Source organism: Uloborus diversus, chromosome 4, assembly GCF_026930045.1.
Source record: "Uloborus diversus isolate 005 chromosome 4, Udiv.v.3.1, whole genome shotgun sequence".
Classification (NCBI taxonomy): Eukaryota; Metazoa; Arthropoda; class Arachnida; order Araneae; family Uloboridae; genus Uloborus; species Uloborus diversus.
The window spans coordinates 74,853,777-74,870,604 of NC_072734.1; the positions used below are offsets into that span (position 1 = coordinate 74,853,777).

Genomic DNA, 16,828 nt, shown 5'->3' on the forward strand with positions numbered 1-16,828 from the left:
TGAACTTTAACCTGTTGCCATTATTTTAATTATTAAGTTACAGCCAGATAACTCAGCATGTGAGACTATCATCTTATGCACTTTGATGTTAAAGTGTAAAATTAACTGTCATAAATTTAATTCAAATAGATTTTGGCCAAAATGCAAAGGTCTAAAAGTCCCATTTTTGACTGCGAAAATGACTTTTGATGACCTCTAAAAAATCAAGGGTTAAGGTTCGAGAAAAAATAAAAGTGGTTTTGAACATCATTCATATGCATCTTTTTGGGATATGAGTTTCAAAAAAATTAAAAATGGTCGAGCGCACCCATCCGTTAAATCTGTGTGGAATGACCCTATATTCTTTGTAATAAGAGCTTGAACTAAATGCATTAAAATATGCATGCCAATATACACTAAAAAGAAAAAACTAGTTTTATATTTTGTTTTATCAAACAGTTTGAGTGTCTTCAAACATTGTTTTCTACAACATTTGGTGTTTATAATAAATAAAAATGTTTTCAAGTAGAAAATATTTCATGTACCAACATTTTTTTAAGGGAAATGGGTGGTGTGAGAAACACTTTCATTCATTAATGCATCATCTAATTTCAACCACATTGCTTAGAGAACTCAATTTATATAATGCTGAAACAACATAGCAAACTTACTTAAAAGGTGGCATCTGAAATTCATCAACATTATGGCCTTTATCTGAAGTCCCAATTGTAAGATCATACCCTCCTTTGAATGGCGATTCGTCAAAAACATTTTTTATGCTTTTGGCATGCCTGACACTGTATCCCCAATAAATTCCACTTTCTTTGTAAGGCATAGATGGAGCCACAGCAATTCCTTTATAATGTTTTTTAGCTGAAAATAACAAAAATTGATTAGCTAAAAGTTGTGAATTCAAATACAGTAGTTCTTAGTAATACAAGAGTACAGTAGAACCTCTATTATACGAGCTAATTGAGACCGCTAGGGCCTCTAATGTCGGAAAGCACGGTTAATAGAAACTTCGTATAAAAAGCGTGTCAAGATCGCAACTTTTTAAAATGTTTTAATTTAATGAAACAATAGAATATTTTTAAAAAGATAAAAATGAACACACAAAAGTTTCACAGCTAAAAAATTAAAATAGAAAATAATTTGAAGTAAGTTTTAAAAAGTTAATTGATTTTTTTTCTACGATGCCAAGTTAAATATTGAAAGATGCATTTAAAGAAACAAACTTCCAGAAAATATTCTTGTTTTCAAATTATAAACTTGTCATTCAATACTAAATTCACATTTAAAAAAAAAGACTTCTTTATCGACTTGGTTAATAGAAACCTCAGTTTATCGAAGCTTGGTTCATGGAAGTTCCACTGTATATAGCAAAAACTTTAACAATTAAATAGTAATTTTGACATTTCCATTATACACTGAGGTAAGAAAAGTCACAAGATAGCAATAGGCTATTATATAGTCTATGACAGTAATATTGCATACAAAAGATATCAGTAATATTGCATATAAAATGTATAAAAGAGCAGCACACTGGCAGGGCTCTCATTTGTATTCAAATGACTAATGGGAAAAGGGTAACCAATAAACTTTGAACACTGAATGATAGATGGAGTTAGACTGATGGGATATTTTATTTAGAAACTCATAAAGGGAATACAACTTTCTGATATACAATGTCGGAGATAGAATGAGAATTCTTATTTCAGTCATAACGTCCCACCATAGGCAATGACATCAAATGCAATGGCCTAACCACTTTGATACCACTTGTAGCTACTCATGGCCTGTATGCACCCAAACAAAAGACTTTTGTATGGATGATAATGTGCCATGCCACAACTGTTTGCGCTTGATTTAGAAAACAAATCTAGGGATTTCAGAGAATGATTTGGTTTTGTAGTCAGTCTAGTGACTCATTTAAGATTTATGGGATGTAATCAAGACTCTATTAAGTGCAAAAAATCCTGCACCATCAACACTTTCCCAATCATGGATATCAAAAAAGGTAGCATGGATCAGTATTACGATAGGGGACTCTTAAAAACTTGCAGAGTTCATGCCTCAAGAAGTTAAACTTTACAGATCTAACAGGCAGAGAGATCTAACAGGATATTATGACCTATATCATGACTTTTATCACCTCAGTGTAATGTTGTTTACATGGAAATTTAAGTCTGATCCATATAAATTTCATTATTTTATGGTAAAGATGAAATTTACGACTGCAGATTAAACACAAATGTTTAAAGCAAACTCGAACGTTCTTCACATTAATGAAAGTTACATGAAAAGAAATTGAGCGATGCGCTCAAGGATAAAAAAGCAGGGTTGGCCGCATTGGACCCAATGGGGTTTTTTCACAAAAGTCATTTAAAAAAATCCATCATTTAGCCCACTTTTGGGTTTATTTAAAGTTTTCTGAGAAGTTAAAAAAATTGATTTAAATACTTTCACAATTTAAACTTTTTTATTTGTTATTGACAACGGACATAACAAATTTTGAATTTTAATAGTATTTCTTAACGGCATTTAAAAAATACATCAAAGATTTAAAAAATATATATATTTAACTTTTTTCTTTAACTGGTCAATAATTGACTCACATTATCTTGACTAAGTTCTGTCAGGTCTGATTTTCTCAATATTTGTAGATTGTACAGAGGAAACTCTAGCAAAAAGGCTTTCATGTGAATTAATTTCTAAAAAATATACCTTGTTTATTCAAGATTAGTGATGTGTTGTTTTGCAGAAAATAACAGGTTTTACAAACGTTTGGACAGAAAACAGAATAGGATGTACAGTAGTTTCATTATCTTACAAAGAAGTTTAATATTTCTTACTCTGTACACAGAAACAGAAAAACAGGCAACATAAAATTCAAAGAAATGTCTTGATTAAGCTGGAATTAAGTAAAAAGAGATTGAAACTACTTGAGGTTCTACAGTACTTTTGCATAACAAAATTAAATACAATAAAATTTTAAAAAAAAGTAGCAATTAAAAACGAACAATAGATTTTATCACTTGAGAAGTAATTTCGCCTTAACTGTTGGTAATCATGGAAGCTAAAAAATCTGAAACTTCACCATTCTTGGGTTTTGTCTTTTATACTTTTCTTCAGAAAATGCTGAATTTTAACTAGTTTTCCCACTTTTTCTACCCCAAGACAATTTTTGCACTTTGTCCATATACTTACGCTACAATATGCTACAAGTACCCCCACATTTTCACTAAAAAGTGACAAAAAAACCCCATTGCTTTTAAAAAACCCTGCTTTAGTTGGGTTTTTTGGGGGGAGGGGATTTTAAAAAATCCTAAATCCATGGGCTTTTTTTTAAAAAAAACCCGGGGTTTTGCGTACCATGTAAAAAAGCAAACATTTTTTGGACAAATTGTAAGAAGTAGTCTAAATGAATAACTAGATAATTTGAACAACTGATTTAATACAGTGAACCTAGTTTGATTTAACTGTGTACTCCAGAAAAGTCATGCTCCTGGTACGTTCAGTTTCTAGGACCACACTCATAGAAATATTTATGTAGTATTTCTAACAGTCTTGCAAGCAATGTCTCGCAGATCATTCCAGGGAGACAAATGGCAAGCTAAAATTTCAGAAAGAGTTTGCACTTTAAATATAACTTAGAAGCTTTTGTTATAAGTTGTTTATTAGGAAAAGTGGATCTGATTAACACACATTGCATTATTTACAGTAAAAAAAAATATTTTTTAACTAAAAATTAACTCCAAATTTTTAATGCAAACATAAATTTGCTTCATATTAATGAAAATTACATGAAAAGAAACATTGAGTGTTCATTCTTTGCTAAAAAATTAAAACTTGGGGATAAACTGCACATAAACTAGTTTGCACATTGGTACTCAAATATATGAAACTACAGTGGAGTCTAACTATCTGAAAAATTCTTAGCGATTAAAATGATACACTATTTGAATGGCAAAAGGAAGGGTAATTTACTTCCTTGTTCAATGAAAAGGATAAGACATCTTCACGAAAAATTTCAGCATTAATTTTATTTTAATTATCCCTAAAAATTTAATGTATTTTTTACTATGTCTAATTGTATTTGTGCGTAAGTGGGTAAATTTGTAGGTTACCAAAAAACAAAGCATTTTGACTCCCAAAATCCATTCTATTAAGATTTGTGGTAAGATTGTTATACAGGTGTATACATATATACCTCGCAGAACACCCGACACAGTCTCATAGAAAGTTTAAATTCCTTATATACGACTCTTACGGCGGGGCATCCAGATGTGCACTTTTCTTTCTTTTGCCGATTTCAATCGGACAATCCATAGGGCTGTTTATTCATTCTTTATCGCAAAATAATGTTAATTTGAAGTCCATTTTCGTATCTAGTAATTATTTCCAAGACAAATAACAATCCATCTCCAGTAGTCAATAATATTTCATGCTACATGGCAAGTAATGCTGATAAAGGCCTTTATATTACTTTAATGTATGTAGCATGTATCTAAGAAAGTTTTACAATAACAAAAATTTAGAGTTTCAGATTTTAATGCAATGTTTTTATAGCCATTAAAAATATAAATAAAAATATTTATAAAGCACCTCAAATTAAATGGAAACTCCGACTTTTGAGACTGATTCGAGACTTTACTGTATTTTTAATCTTACTACATGTTACAAAACTCATGTTCATGGCAAGTTCACTTTGTAGAGTCAGGACTTATAGGAATTTATGTATTTTTTTTGGAACCTTGAAAACCACATTTTTGAAACAAGACAAATGTCATGTCACTACTGCAAAAAGCTTTTATAATTAAGAAACAATTTTAAGAATATATTTTCATTATAAGAGAAGTAGGTTTGATTTGTACACATTTCACTACAATTCAAAACCAAAGAATGTTTAAAGCAAACAGTTTTTCTTCACATCAGACTATAACAGTTACATGGAAAAAAAAACATTGAATGTTCTACTCAAGGCTTAAAGAAATAATATCGAGACAAATTGTTAGGAAAATAATTTGCAAATTCATAAGCAAGGTTGTTTTAGAGCAGTTATTCCAAACCTAGGGACGATCACTTTCAAAGGGGCTATAAAATCGTGAGGAATGATAGGGGGTTGATGAGTATTGAAAAGCCGAAAGAATAAAACGCTAGAAAATATTGATATTTAAAACACAAGTTAAAAAAGAAACACGGTAAAGTTCAGGAGCTTCATACTAACATATCGGTTGAGCCTTACGGAAGTGTTTCATCATTCATCGCCAAGTTGATGAATGTACAAATTTATTTATTTTTTTTAAGAGTCTGTGTTTTTAATTTCTCCAGATTTCTATTAATGAAAAAAAAATTTCATTAAAAATTTACTTCTGTTTATGAAAGTTCGTCAACAGTCTTACAACCAAACGCCACGACATTGAGGGTACAGAGTTGTATGGAAAGACAAACATCCATTTTACATCCGGAAATGGACAAAACTTACCGATGTCGGCTTTTGCAGAAGCAGAGTCTCTTTCAAATAAGCAGAATACGGACGTTTGAAAAATCCATGCAATCTGTGGTTGGACAGTAGGTCCATTCCCACTAGATATGAGCCCAGGTACAGCAGTTCTGCTGCATAGGCCCTAGTTTAGCTGCAACGCAGGTCCAAAGTTGCTACTTTGGCCCAAGAAATGCAATGACGTTTCCATTGGAATTTCAGGCTTTGACATAATGTTCGTTTCCCCCACACATTTGACGTCTTTTGTTACTACAATGAGTGGAAGGGATAACACCTATTCATTTATGGACATTTTTTAAGTTACTTGAAAAGTCAAAATGATTTTGTAGTTTTGCTTTTTTATGTGCCATGTGCAATATATCCAAGTTTTTTCTCAACTTCCATTTTTTGCTTATCATTGTGGAATATCTATAGCAGACGATAAACATCCAGTTTAACTAAATTTTTTCATTTGCAAACGATAAATATCTTGTAACTTTGTTATTTTGGCAATCGCGTTTTTGAAATCAAAGTACTGTATAATTAAATTCGAGAACTACTTATTAAATATTAGTAGTCAATGAATTAATTCAAAAATTAATGCGTGCAAATGATTCGTACTGCAGTACAATTGCCGAAGAAATAAAAATAGTAATTTTTAAGGACACTCCATTGCATTTCTGGGTCCAAATCATCAACTTTAGACAGCCGTTGCAGCCGAACTACGGCCTATGCAGTCAAACCACTTTACCTGGGCTCATACCTAGTGGGAATTCACCTCTATTTAGAATTTTGCCCAAATCCATGACCCTCAAGTCTTAACGTTTGGTAGTTATTTAAGCGTTTACCTTGAAATACCAACCAGTTCATTTTACTAAAGAAAAAACAATAAAAAAGGTGATCTTTGCTATCTATTAATTTATCTTTTCAGTGTAAGAGTGATTAGATGAAATTGCTTTATCATACACACTTTACTCAAAATTTATATTAAGCAATTACATTTTCAATAACGTTGATGTTCACTAGCTACATGAAGAAGGAAGGGAAGCCATAGGCATCGGTCAATCTCTAGATTATGAAGAGAGGGGGGAACCCTCAAAAAGGTTGTGAATCGCTACTTTAGTACAGTGAACCCATTTTAATTTAATTGTGAACTCCGGAAAAGTCATGATCCTGTTAAGTTCAGTTTCCAGGACCACACAAATAGGAGTATTTACTGTTTGACCGTGGATTGTATATAATTTGGCAATCTGCCAAGTAAAGACAAGGGATTTTGATGCATGTGTTTAATGTAGCTAGTTCCTTATTTATTTATTGCATTCTCTAAAATAAAGGAAAACAAAAATAGTTACCATGAAAACAAAAAGAAAAGAAAATATTTTCATTTCTTTCAGGAACATAAAAGCAAAATGATAAGCTCAAAACTTTGTTGTGAATAAATAAATCAATTTTTGCCATGAGAATATAAATCAAATATACTTGAGATTAAAAAAATGTTGCTGAGAGCAAATTTTCATTTTTACAAAACTAAGGCTAAATAATAGAGGCTAAAGTGCACATCTGTAACAAACCAACTAACACCCCTATAAACTAATAGATACGTCCATTTACACTTTTAAACCGGATATTAGCCTTTCCACGTAATCAATGGACAGACAGTATGTCGTCTTCTCAGCAATCTTGGAAACAACTATGTTTTTAAGACAACCCCCCAGAAGACAAATTGTATGTTTTTTAACAAAAAGTCTTTGCAATTAAGTAGTAACTTAGAAGCTTTTGCTATAATATAGTTTATAAGGAAAAGTGGGCATGATTTATATGCAGTACATTATTTTTAAGCATAGAGTGCTTTAAAAAATTCCAAGCATAAACGTTTGAAGACAAGGGCGCCCATATAGGGGGACAATCCTTAAGCTCATTTAGTGAACTCATTTTAATTTAATTGTGTACTCCAGAAAAGTAATGATCCTGGTAAGTTCAGTTTCCAGGATCATACTTTTAGAAGTATTTATGTCGTCTTCCGAAAAATCTTAAAAACACCTACATTTTTAAGACAAGCCCCAGAAGACACATTGTATGTACAAAAAGCCTTGGCAATTAAATAGTAATTTAAAAATAATCAGTTATAACGGAAGCTTCTAAGTAAAGAAGTTTTAAACAAAAATCAAACACAACTGTTTAAAGGACATAATATTGCTTATTAACGTAAATAGTATGAAAAGAAATATTCAGTGTTCCCACTTAAGGGGTAAAAATTGAAACCTAGAGAAAAATTCATCAATATAAATTTCACAAATCCTTAAGCAAAATTACTCTTTAGATTAATTGCACACTCCAGAAAAGCAATGATCTTAGTACGTTTAGTTTCCAGGACCATACTTTTAAGGATTATAGTATAACCCCAATTTAACAATCAGGGTTCATACCCTTTAGAGTGAAAAAAAATTAAAGGCAAAAAAAAAAATTTAAAGCAATATCATATATTTGTTCTAAAAATATTGTATGCAGATTTCATTTAATGCAAACATAAATAATAAGTAATAATATAAAAAAAGTAAAGGAAAACAAAATTGCCTTTTCTACAACAAGAGACTGATAAAAAAAATTAAAAAAAAGATCTACTGTATCGAAAGTTTGTCGCAAATGACTGAAAAGCTCGGTAATAAAGAGGAGCAGGTCCCATGGTTTAATTTTGCAATCTTCACATTCAAAGAAATATATTTTATAGAATATGCAAGTTAATATTGGGGGGGGGGGGGTGGACAACATTTCTTGAATGATTTTAATTTTTATAGGAAGAATCCAAAATACCTAAATTCAATGGAATAGCTTAAGAGGAGGTTTTGAAGCCAACTCCCCCCCCCCCCCTGGTTTGAACACTTATTTCGAATATTGATAGTGGTTTATACACATATAAGGGCAGTTAGGATCAAAAACACCACCCAGAAGGTAATTTCCGGTTGCACTGTTAAGTTCAAAAGTATTAGACATTTGATAATTATTTATTAATATTCAAAGCAAGGTCGACCATATGCAAAACTTTAAGGGGGGGCACTCAAAAATTTTCCCCATGGTTTGGCAGAATATTTTCCCCGTGGAAACCGACAGTCTTGCATAATAAACAAACGCACGAACGGCGTTCGCAGAAAATTTTTGGCTCGGAATTTTTTTCTTTTGGTCAAACTGCCAACGTTAATAAAAAATAAAATAAAAACTTAAGGGAATTTTTAAAAAAATTTCCAGTTTACTTCTGTTGAAGCCTTTCTCCAAAAGCCTTTTAAAGCACATGTGTGAAAAAAATAATGGTTTTGGCAGTTTTCTTCAGTAAACTACTATATGTTATTGTAAGAAAAATTAAATGATTGTTTTTAGCATTTTTTTTTTTTTGGCTTTTCTCATTTTTGAATATAAATTTAATTCTTTATTCCAGGGGAGTTAGGCACAATAATTATTTGCAGAAAATTTTCCAGTTAGGATTTGTGTTTGCAGAAAGCTTTTCATTTTATCTAAGTCTGGAAACCGCTTTCAGTACAGATTAGAGATATTAAAATGACATTTTAAATAACTTATTCATTAACAGCTGGAAAAGAAATTTTTATACATTTCTGCAAAGAAAAAAGCACTAAATGTAAGGAAGTTCTCATTTCTAAGGGGTGGCTTGAGCCCCAACTTGCCACCCTATATGGGTGCCCTTGATTCAAAGTATAAATCAATTATTCATATGTATGTATTATTTGATCAGGCATATTTTATCCTAGATATTGAATTTAGTGAGAACAAAATAGCATTGCACTCAACTATTCTTCTGATGCTATGCTGAAGGGGGAAATGAAGCGAATCGACTGAAGGCCGCATTCTTGTTTCCATAAAAAACAAAACTTCTGGATAAAGTAGAGACTCAAAATGAAAATTTTGCCATATAACTTAATTAAAAGTGTTCTCTGGTCACTTGTTGGGACTTTTTTTTTTTTGAATTTTCAGGTGTGCCATTACATGAAGAGTTCCTTAAAATCTCTCATTTTTTCAAATGCCTCTAAAATCTGTTAAACAGAAAAAGTGGAAGCTCTCCTTTTCACAGAACGTAGTGCTCAGTGGTCACGGGTGCAAGTTTGATGATGTGTTCAAGACTGAAAATATTTTCAGCCCCCCCCCCCCCCAAGCATGTGGGCTTAAAGAGAAATTTATGTGTATAAATGTTAAAGATTTTAAATATGCCAGTTTTGGAATCTGACTTGAAATTTTAAGTTTTTGACTTTTCTAACAACATGTCATTACATTTAAATTGTAGTATTTAAGTGTTTTGATATCTTAATGTGATAATGCATATCACATTTTTTTACCCATTTACATTTTTCCCATGTTTTCGGTCATTTTAATCGTTTTCTTCCCCCATTTTGTTGTTTTTTTATTTTCTTGTGCATTCCACGTTTTCCCCGCGTTCCCCCGTTAAATTTCGCACACTTTACGATATCAAAATATGACTTATTCACTTTTCCCATCGTTTAGCTTTTTGTCAATTTTTCAAGCGTCGATCTGATTTTTTTGCATCTTCTTGTCGGCCATTAAAATGGCGTAGCGTCCCCTTCCCTTCGTTGTTTGGGCGCCAAACGCACTCATTGGTTCCCGCGCATCACCGCGTACCCGGATCTGATCGCTCATTTGCCGATTCATTTTTCCACCCCACTTCACTCTACTTGCTGCTCTCTGTCCGCTCGGTCGCATTTTCTGCGGCTCCGGTTTTTGTTCTACGATGGCGATAATGAAATATCGATGCACGGCGTCTGGGGACGGCCGTTGCTCGCCGCAAAATCGTTAATAACCTCAACATGAGGTGAACGTTTCATTTTTTCATATATGTTTAAAAAATATTAATCAAGACCGTACTTCGTCGCAGCTGAAGATGAGTGCATTGATGATCCATCACCTGTTTGAATGATGGCGTCCCATGGCGGCACGCAGAGTGCACCTGAATCGTCCCCTTAATGTAACTACTTCTTCGATGATCTACATACCATGAGGTGACGGCATGGATCCGCAATTACCTTGAATGTATCCTGATTCCTTTTTAAGCGTGTGACGAGCTCAACGTTGTCACCATGGTGATTACAGCCTGCACCATTTTCGTCTCAACGTACATCGGCCTGCAACGGACATGTTTTTTATCAAAAGCCATCCCTCGATAACATCCCACCATATTCATAGCGAACTGTACGTCCTTCTTCCATTTCAATTTAAATATTCCACCACCCTCCGCGAGAACTCTACCTTTTTTTGATCGTTAACGAACTTAGCAACAAAACCCAGCTCCATTCATGAACTCTTAAGTCTGTATTCCTCACATTTGTTTTTTTTATACTAAGTGAAATGTTCTGGTGATCACCACGCCTAGTGCCTATCTTCATGTCTGCTTTGAAGTAACGTAGAATAAAGAATGTATGGTAATTATTTTTGTGCTTCCTATCGTCAACTAACACACCACCCCCGGGTAAGTCTCTTTTAAATTTTTGTTCTTGGGCATTCAAGGCAGTCGTTGGTCTGAGGTTATGCGCGGCAGCGATGCTTCCACTTCCACGGCCTAAAATCGCTTTCTCTTTGGTTTTCGTATGATTTCACAAAATTAATCGCGCGCAACAAGACAAAATGGCGCCGTTTTTGACCAGGTCTTGAATGCCTTTTTTTTTCTGAAGTTGAATGCATATGCACTTTTGTTGTTTTTTTCATATGGCTTTTTGTATTTCTGTGATGTTAATGGGGGGATATATTAATTTTATATTTTTAATTTAGTTCAAAAATTTGATGTCATTTTTTTATTTTATTAGTTGCATTTATTCTCATGTGTGCATGTGCTTTCAACAATATTTGCATTTAAAAATTTTTGTTTCTCATGATTGCACCGTGTGAATTAAGTGAAAATTATATTAGATGCTCATTGATTTTTGTGCTAAAGTAAAAGACGGCACATTTGTTGCCATGTCAACTGATAGTACTCAAACCGACCCACCCCAAGGTGTGAATATGGCCAATGAGTCACCTCAAGGTGCTGTGGCGAGTAGGAATTTTAACTTCCCCATTCCCTCATATTCAGGCGAGCCAGAAACTGTTGAATTTTTTATATCACAAATTAAGGACTTGCAGAATTTAAACGGTTGGGATGATCCCACGACTCTTATGTTTTTAAAGTCAAAACTTTCTGGCTCTGCCTTGTATTTTTTTGCGACCAATCCCAGTTGCTTGGAGTCTATGACTTTTAACCAGGCTTGTGACAAATTGCGTGCATTTTTCAAAATGCATACCCCTTCTTCTGTGTCCCTTTCAGAATTTCAAAATATCAAATTTGAAACTCATGAGAGTATTCAGAGTTTAGCACATCGTGTTGAACGTGCTGCTCACTCAGCATATCCTTTTATTACGGATAGTGCTGCCCTCACCCAAATAAAATCTTACCAATTTTTGGCGGCTTTACCATTGAATATCAAGGACAAACTACTTGATGTCGACACGTCAAAATTTACCGATTTAGTCGACAAGGCTAATAAGTTACACTGTTTACATGTAACAGGCCAACCAAAATTGACAAATGCTATGACTAGTGCTCAAGTGCAAATAGATGCCTTGGCCGAAAATTTACGATCTTTAACAACATGTGTCACTAAATTAATGTCAAATTGTCGTCTTTGTGGGGAAAGTCCACACCCACTTGTTGAATGTCCTTTGTACATTCGCGTCTCTTCCGTTAATGAGAAAACTGTTTTGCCCAAACCCCAGCAAAAAGTCTCTCAAAATTCTAATAACACTTTTTGTGTATTTTGTGGTAGAACAAACCACTTAATGATTAATTGTCGGATTTACAATGGGGGTCAACCCCTTAACAATTTCTCAAATCAAGGTCAAAATAGGCCTCAAAGTCAAAATTTCTTTGCACCTCGTATTCCATTTAGGCCACGTGGTAACTTTAATTTCCCCAACCATTTTGTTCCACCCCTACAATTTCCGTCGCAAAACAGATTTTCATCGCCGGAAGTAAGACTTAATACTCCAACACAAAATGGAGACAATTTAAACTGGCGAGGGGGTCATCCATGAGGGACGGCTTGGCCTCGGTAACTGATTTCTCATATCTGGTCCCTCAAAATATTAGTGTACAGGAGACTGAATCTGTTCAATGTAAGAAACATAATACATATCCAGATTTACATACCTTTTTAAATAGCTCCATTGGTAAAGATACTATTGGGGAATTTTTGTCGAAATTTTCAAAGCCTGATGAGTCTCAATGCAAACAATCCGAATCCATTTTTAATGTTCATTCTGATAACAAGGTTAGCGACTTACCTATACTTAATATTTCAATTGGTCATGAGATATTCCCAATGCTTTTGGATTCAGGATCTTCGGTCAGCTTATTTTCAAAAGCTGTTTTCGAACAGATAAAATCTTTGACAAAATGCAGATTTCTCTCACGCACTGTCACAATCAGGACTGTAAATTCTAACTTATCATTTTCTGCGTGCGCTGAGGTTTCATTTAAAATTGGTAAAAATTTCTTTAAGCACCCATTTTTTGTTGCTGATTTTGCACCTTCCTCTTTTTATGGGATATTAGGTTATGATTTTTTAACCCGTTTCAATGTGTTAATTGACACTAAGACCGGCAGTGCCACTTTTGATAATTTTAAAGCTCCTTTAATGCCTCAAACTGACATCTCACAACATTTGGCCAAAATTAATTCTCTGCATAGTGACAAGGCTTTTTCTGTTGCTCTTAAAAACAAATTAATTATCCAACCGGGGGAAACTGCCATTGCTAATTTTTCGTTATCTGACATACCGGTCAAATCATCTGAAATTTATTTTATTCCTACCGTTAATGACATAACTTGTGAAATTCATCCCGCTGTGCACTTAGTCGAGAAACATAATTTCTCCTCTATTATCAGAAATATTGGTAATAATCCTCTTCATTTAAATAAAGGTATGGTAATGGGTCATGTCACTGAACAGTTTGAGATTTTAAATGATTCTTTGAATGAAACTACATGCTCAGGCAATCAATCCCAATTTTGTCACCAAATTATTGCATCAGACGAAGTATTAAAAATCAGGAAAGAGGAACTTAGTCCTTCAGATTTTAAATTAGATCACTTAAATACTTCACAACAAGATATTTTATTAAACATTTTGATGAAAAATTTTTCTGTGTTTAGTAAATCTGTCAAAGCTTTAGGGTGTTCTGACATTGTCACTCCTTCAGTCATTTTGCGTAACAATAATCCAATTAAGGCCTTACCTTTTGAAATTCCTCAGGCGTTAAAAGGACAGGTTCAGGAAGAATTGGATGAATTAATTGAGGCTGGAATTATTTCTAGAAATGTGAGCCACTATGCGAGTCCGATGATAATGGTACGTAAGAAATCTGGGCCTAATGAACCACCTAAGTACCGTATGGCATTAGATTTAAGATTATTAAATTCCGTCATCGAAAGTTCCACATACCCACTTCCCAAAATTTCTACGTTAATCAATGCCGTCTCATCCTATAAATACTATACCGTTTTAGATCTGCATTCGGCCTATTGGCAAATTCTCCTTCCCAATCATCTCCAAGATATTGTGACTTTCTCGACCGAATTTGGCTCTTTTGCTCATAACCGTTTGCCCTTTGGCCTTAAGGTAAGTAGCAACATTTTCCAATCTGCCGTGGATCAGTTAATTGATGAATTAAAATTGCTAGGAATTCACGGAATTCATGCATTTCAAGACGACTTTTTGGTTTGTGCCGAAAACTTTGACCAGATGGTATCTAAGCTCGAGGCTGTCTTTTCTGTTCTCTCCAAACATAATCTAACTTTATCGCCATCTAAATGTGTTTTTTTCCAGACCGAAATTGATTATTTGGGATTTCATATATCACACAACTGTATTCAACCTATTACTTCTAATATTGCCAAAATTACCAAATTTGCCCCACCTCGCACTGTGCGACAGGTCAAGAAATTCTTGGGGTTATGTGGATTTTATAGGCATTTAATTCACAAGTATGCTGAACGCACCCATGTGTTGACACAATTAACCGCAAAAAATAAACCTTTTGAATGGAATGATGTTCACCAAAAAGCTTTTGATGATCTCCAGTCTACCTTTTTTAAGCAGCCTTTTGTGGTTCTTCCAAATTGGAATGATGATTTCTATTTAAATACTGATGCTTCACTTCAGGGAATTGCTGCTGTATTGATGCAAAAGAGAGACGGTATTCTAAAACCCGTGTCTTATTTTAGTAAAGCTTTGTCAAAGTCTGAACGTAATTATCCTCCAATTAAACTCGAGTTGTATGCTATATATAAAGGAATGACAGCATTCAAGACATACCTCTTTAATAGAAGATTTATTCTCATGTCTGACAGTAAGCCCTTAGAGCGTTACAGCAATGTAACCTCGCCAGCCGATGTTGTTACTCGTTGGTTGTTAGAAATTGGTCAATATTCCTATACTTTTTCATATATCCCTGGCCCTCAGAATATTTTAGCAGATTTCTGTTCTCGGAGCCCTGACCCCAATTTACATGAATCAGCTCTTCAACCCAATGCGGATAAGGAGTTGATCCTTCCCTTCACTGATATTTCCACCCCTGACAATATGCAGTGTGATATACCCTCTAATACTCCTTGTGTTGAATCCACTAATGTGGTTAATTATTTGAGACCGCACCCTACTTCCCTATGTGAACCTCAGTCTGGTCATAATTTAAGCTTTCATTCATTTGTGTGTGCCCAAACTGATGCACATAATGAAATATCTATTAAAACCTTTTTACGTGAGCAACTTAATGATCCGTACATTAAAGAAGCTGTTTCCTTTTTGCAAAAGCCTAATCTGCATCATGCTCACAAGCTTAAGGATTTTTTCATTTGTCCAACTACAAACCTATTAATGCATGTTCGCAACAAAACTTGTTTACCTACTATTGTTGTTCCCGACACATTGAAAGCTAAAGTTTTGCAAATTTGTCACATTTCTCACACCGGAATAAAGAAAACGTATGAGGTAGTTGTTAGTAAATATTTTTGGTTAGGAATGTATCGGGATGTGTCGAATTTTGTTTTATCATGTGATTTTTGTATTCGACTGAAGCCCTATTCCATTAAACCCGCCCCATTGCAAAATATTTGGATTCCGAGGAGACCTGGTGAGTTCTGTTCAATCGACCTGGTAGGTCCAATTCGCCAATATGGATATATTTTGACGGTTACTGATCATTTTTCTCGTCACGTTGTCCTTTATCCTTGTAAAAATATTACTGCCAACACAATAGTTAAGCACATGTTGAATTACATTTCTCTATATGGTAGAATGTCGTATCTTCTGTCAGATTTAGGCCGTCAGTTTGACAGTGATGTATTTCACTCTCTGAACAAGGCCTTAGGTGTTACAATTCAGCATTCTTCTCGTGCTCATCCCCAGTCCAATTCGATTTCTGAGAGAATTAATAGTCAAATCAAGTCTAGTTTACTGTCTTTACTCGAGCAGAATGTGTCTTTAGAAGTTGCTGTTATGGTTCACATGTCTATATATAATGGGACAACTCATTCATCTACTGGTTTCACTCCTAACATGTTGCACTTGGGAAGGGAACTATCCTTGTTTTTTGACACTTTTGATAATGACGTGCAACCTCGATTTCTTAACACCTCACATTATATACAAAATGTTCTGCAGGATCTTCGCCTAATCTATGAGGAGGCGTACTCTTCTTTACAACTCAAACAGATCAATCAAAACAATAGGCAATTGCCTGCTTCTCACAGTCGAAATTTTAAACAAAATGATATTGTATACATGAAGTCGGCTGACACTTTTAAACCTAGATTTGATGGTCCTTATACTGTTGTAAGCAATGTAGGGGATGTAAATTGTAAAATTAAACTCTTAGGTGATGACTCCGCGCATCCTTTTGTAATTCATGTCAATCGTTTACGTTTAGCCCCACCTCGCAAAAGCAATTTAATGTCTGTTAACACAGATAACAATGTGTCCCACCAACCTCAGCATCCCAGTCAACAAACCCGTTACTTTCTCCGTAGTTGTAAGTAATTTAATCATAGGGTGTGCCACTTGCTGTTATGTACGGGCAGTCGTGCTGGTCGTGATTGTAATTCCGGAATCCGTATCATTTTGCTTGTGATTCTCTCTATGTCTTTTATGAACGTAATTTTTTTCTCCCCTATGTTTGTTTTCATTGAGGGGCACAGTGATGAGAATTTATTGTTAATACAAGGCAAGTCGATCTCATTTTTTCTATTTTTGGAAATGTATTCTTATGTGTTTTTTTTAATTTTTACGTATGACAGGACGCTGTCATATTTTTTGCTGT

The 16,828-nt window shown here is 34.1% G+C and overlaps 1 protein-coding gene across 1 annotated transcript in view; it reads right to left on the minus strand.

Annotated features, from left to right (window-relative positions):
- LOC129220344 (putative methyltransferase C9orf114) overlaps positions 1 to 16,828 on the minus strand; it is a 64,057-nt gene that overhangs the window by 26,121 nt on the left and 21,108 nt on the right. The window contains exon 8 of the mRNA XM_054854750.1: positions 651 to 852. Coding sequence (XP_054710725.1) covers positions 651 to 852 — 202 coding nt within the window. The remainder of the gene's footprint in view (positions 1 to 650; positions 853 to 16,828) is intronic.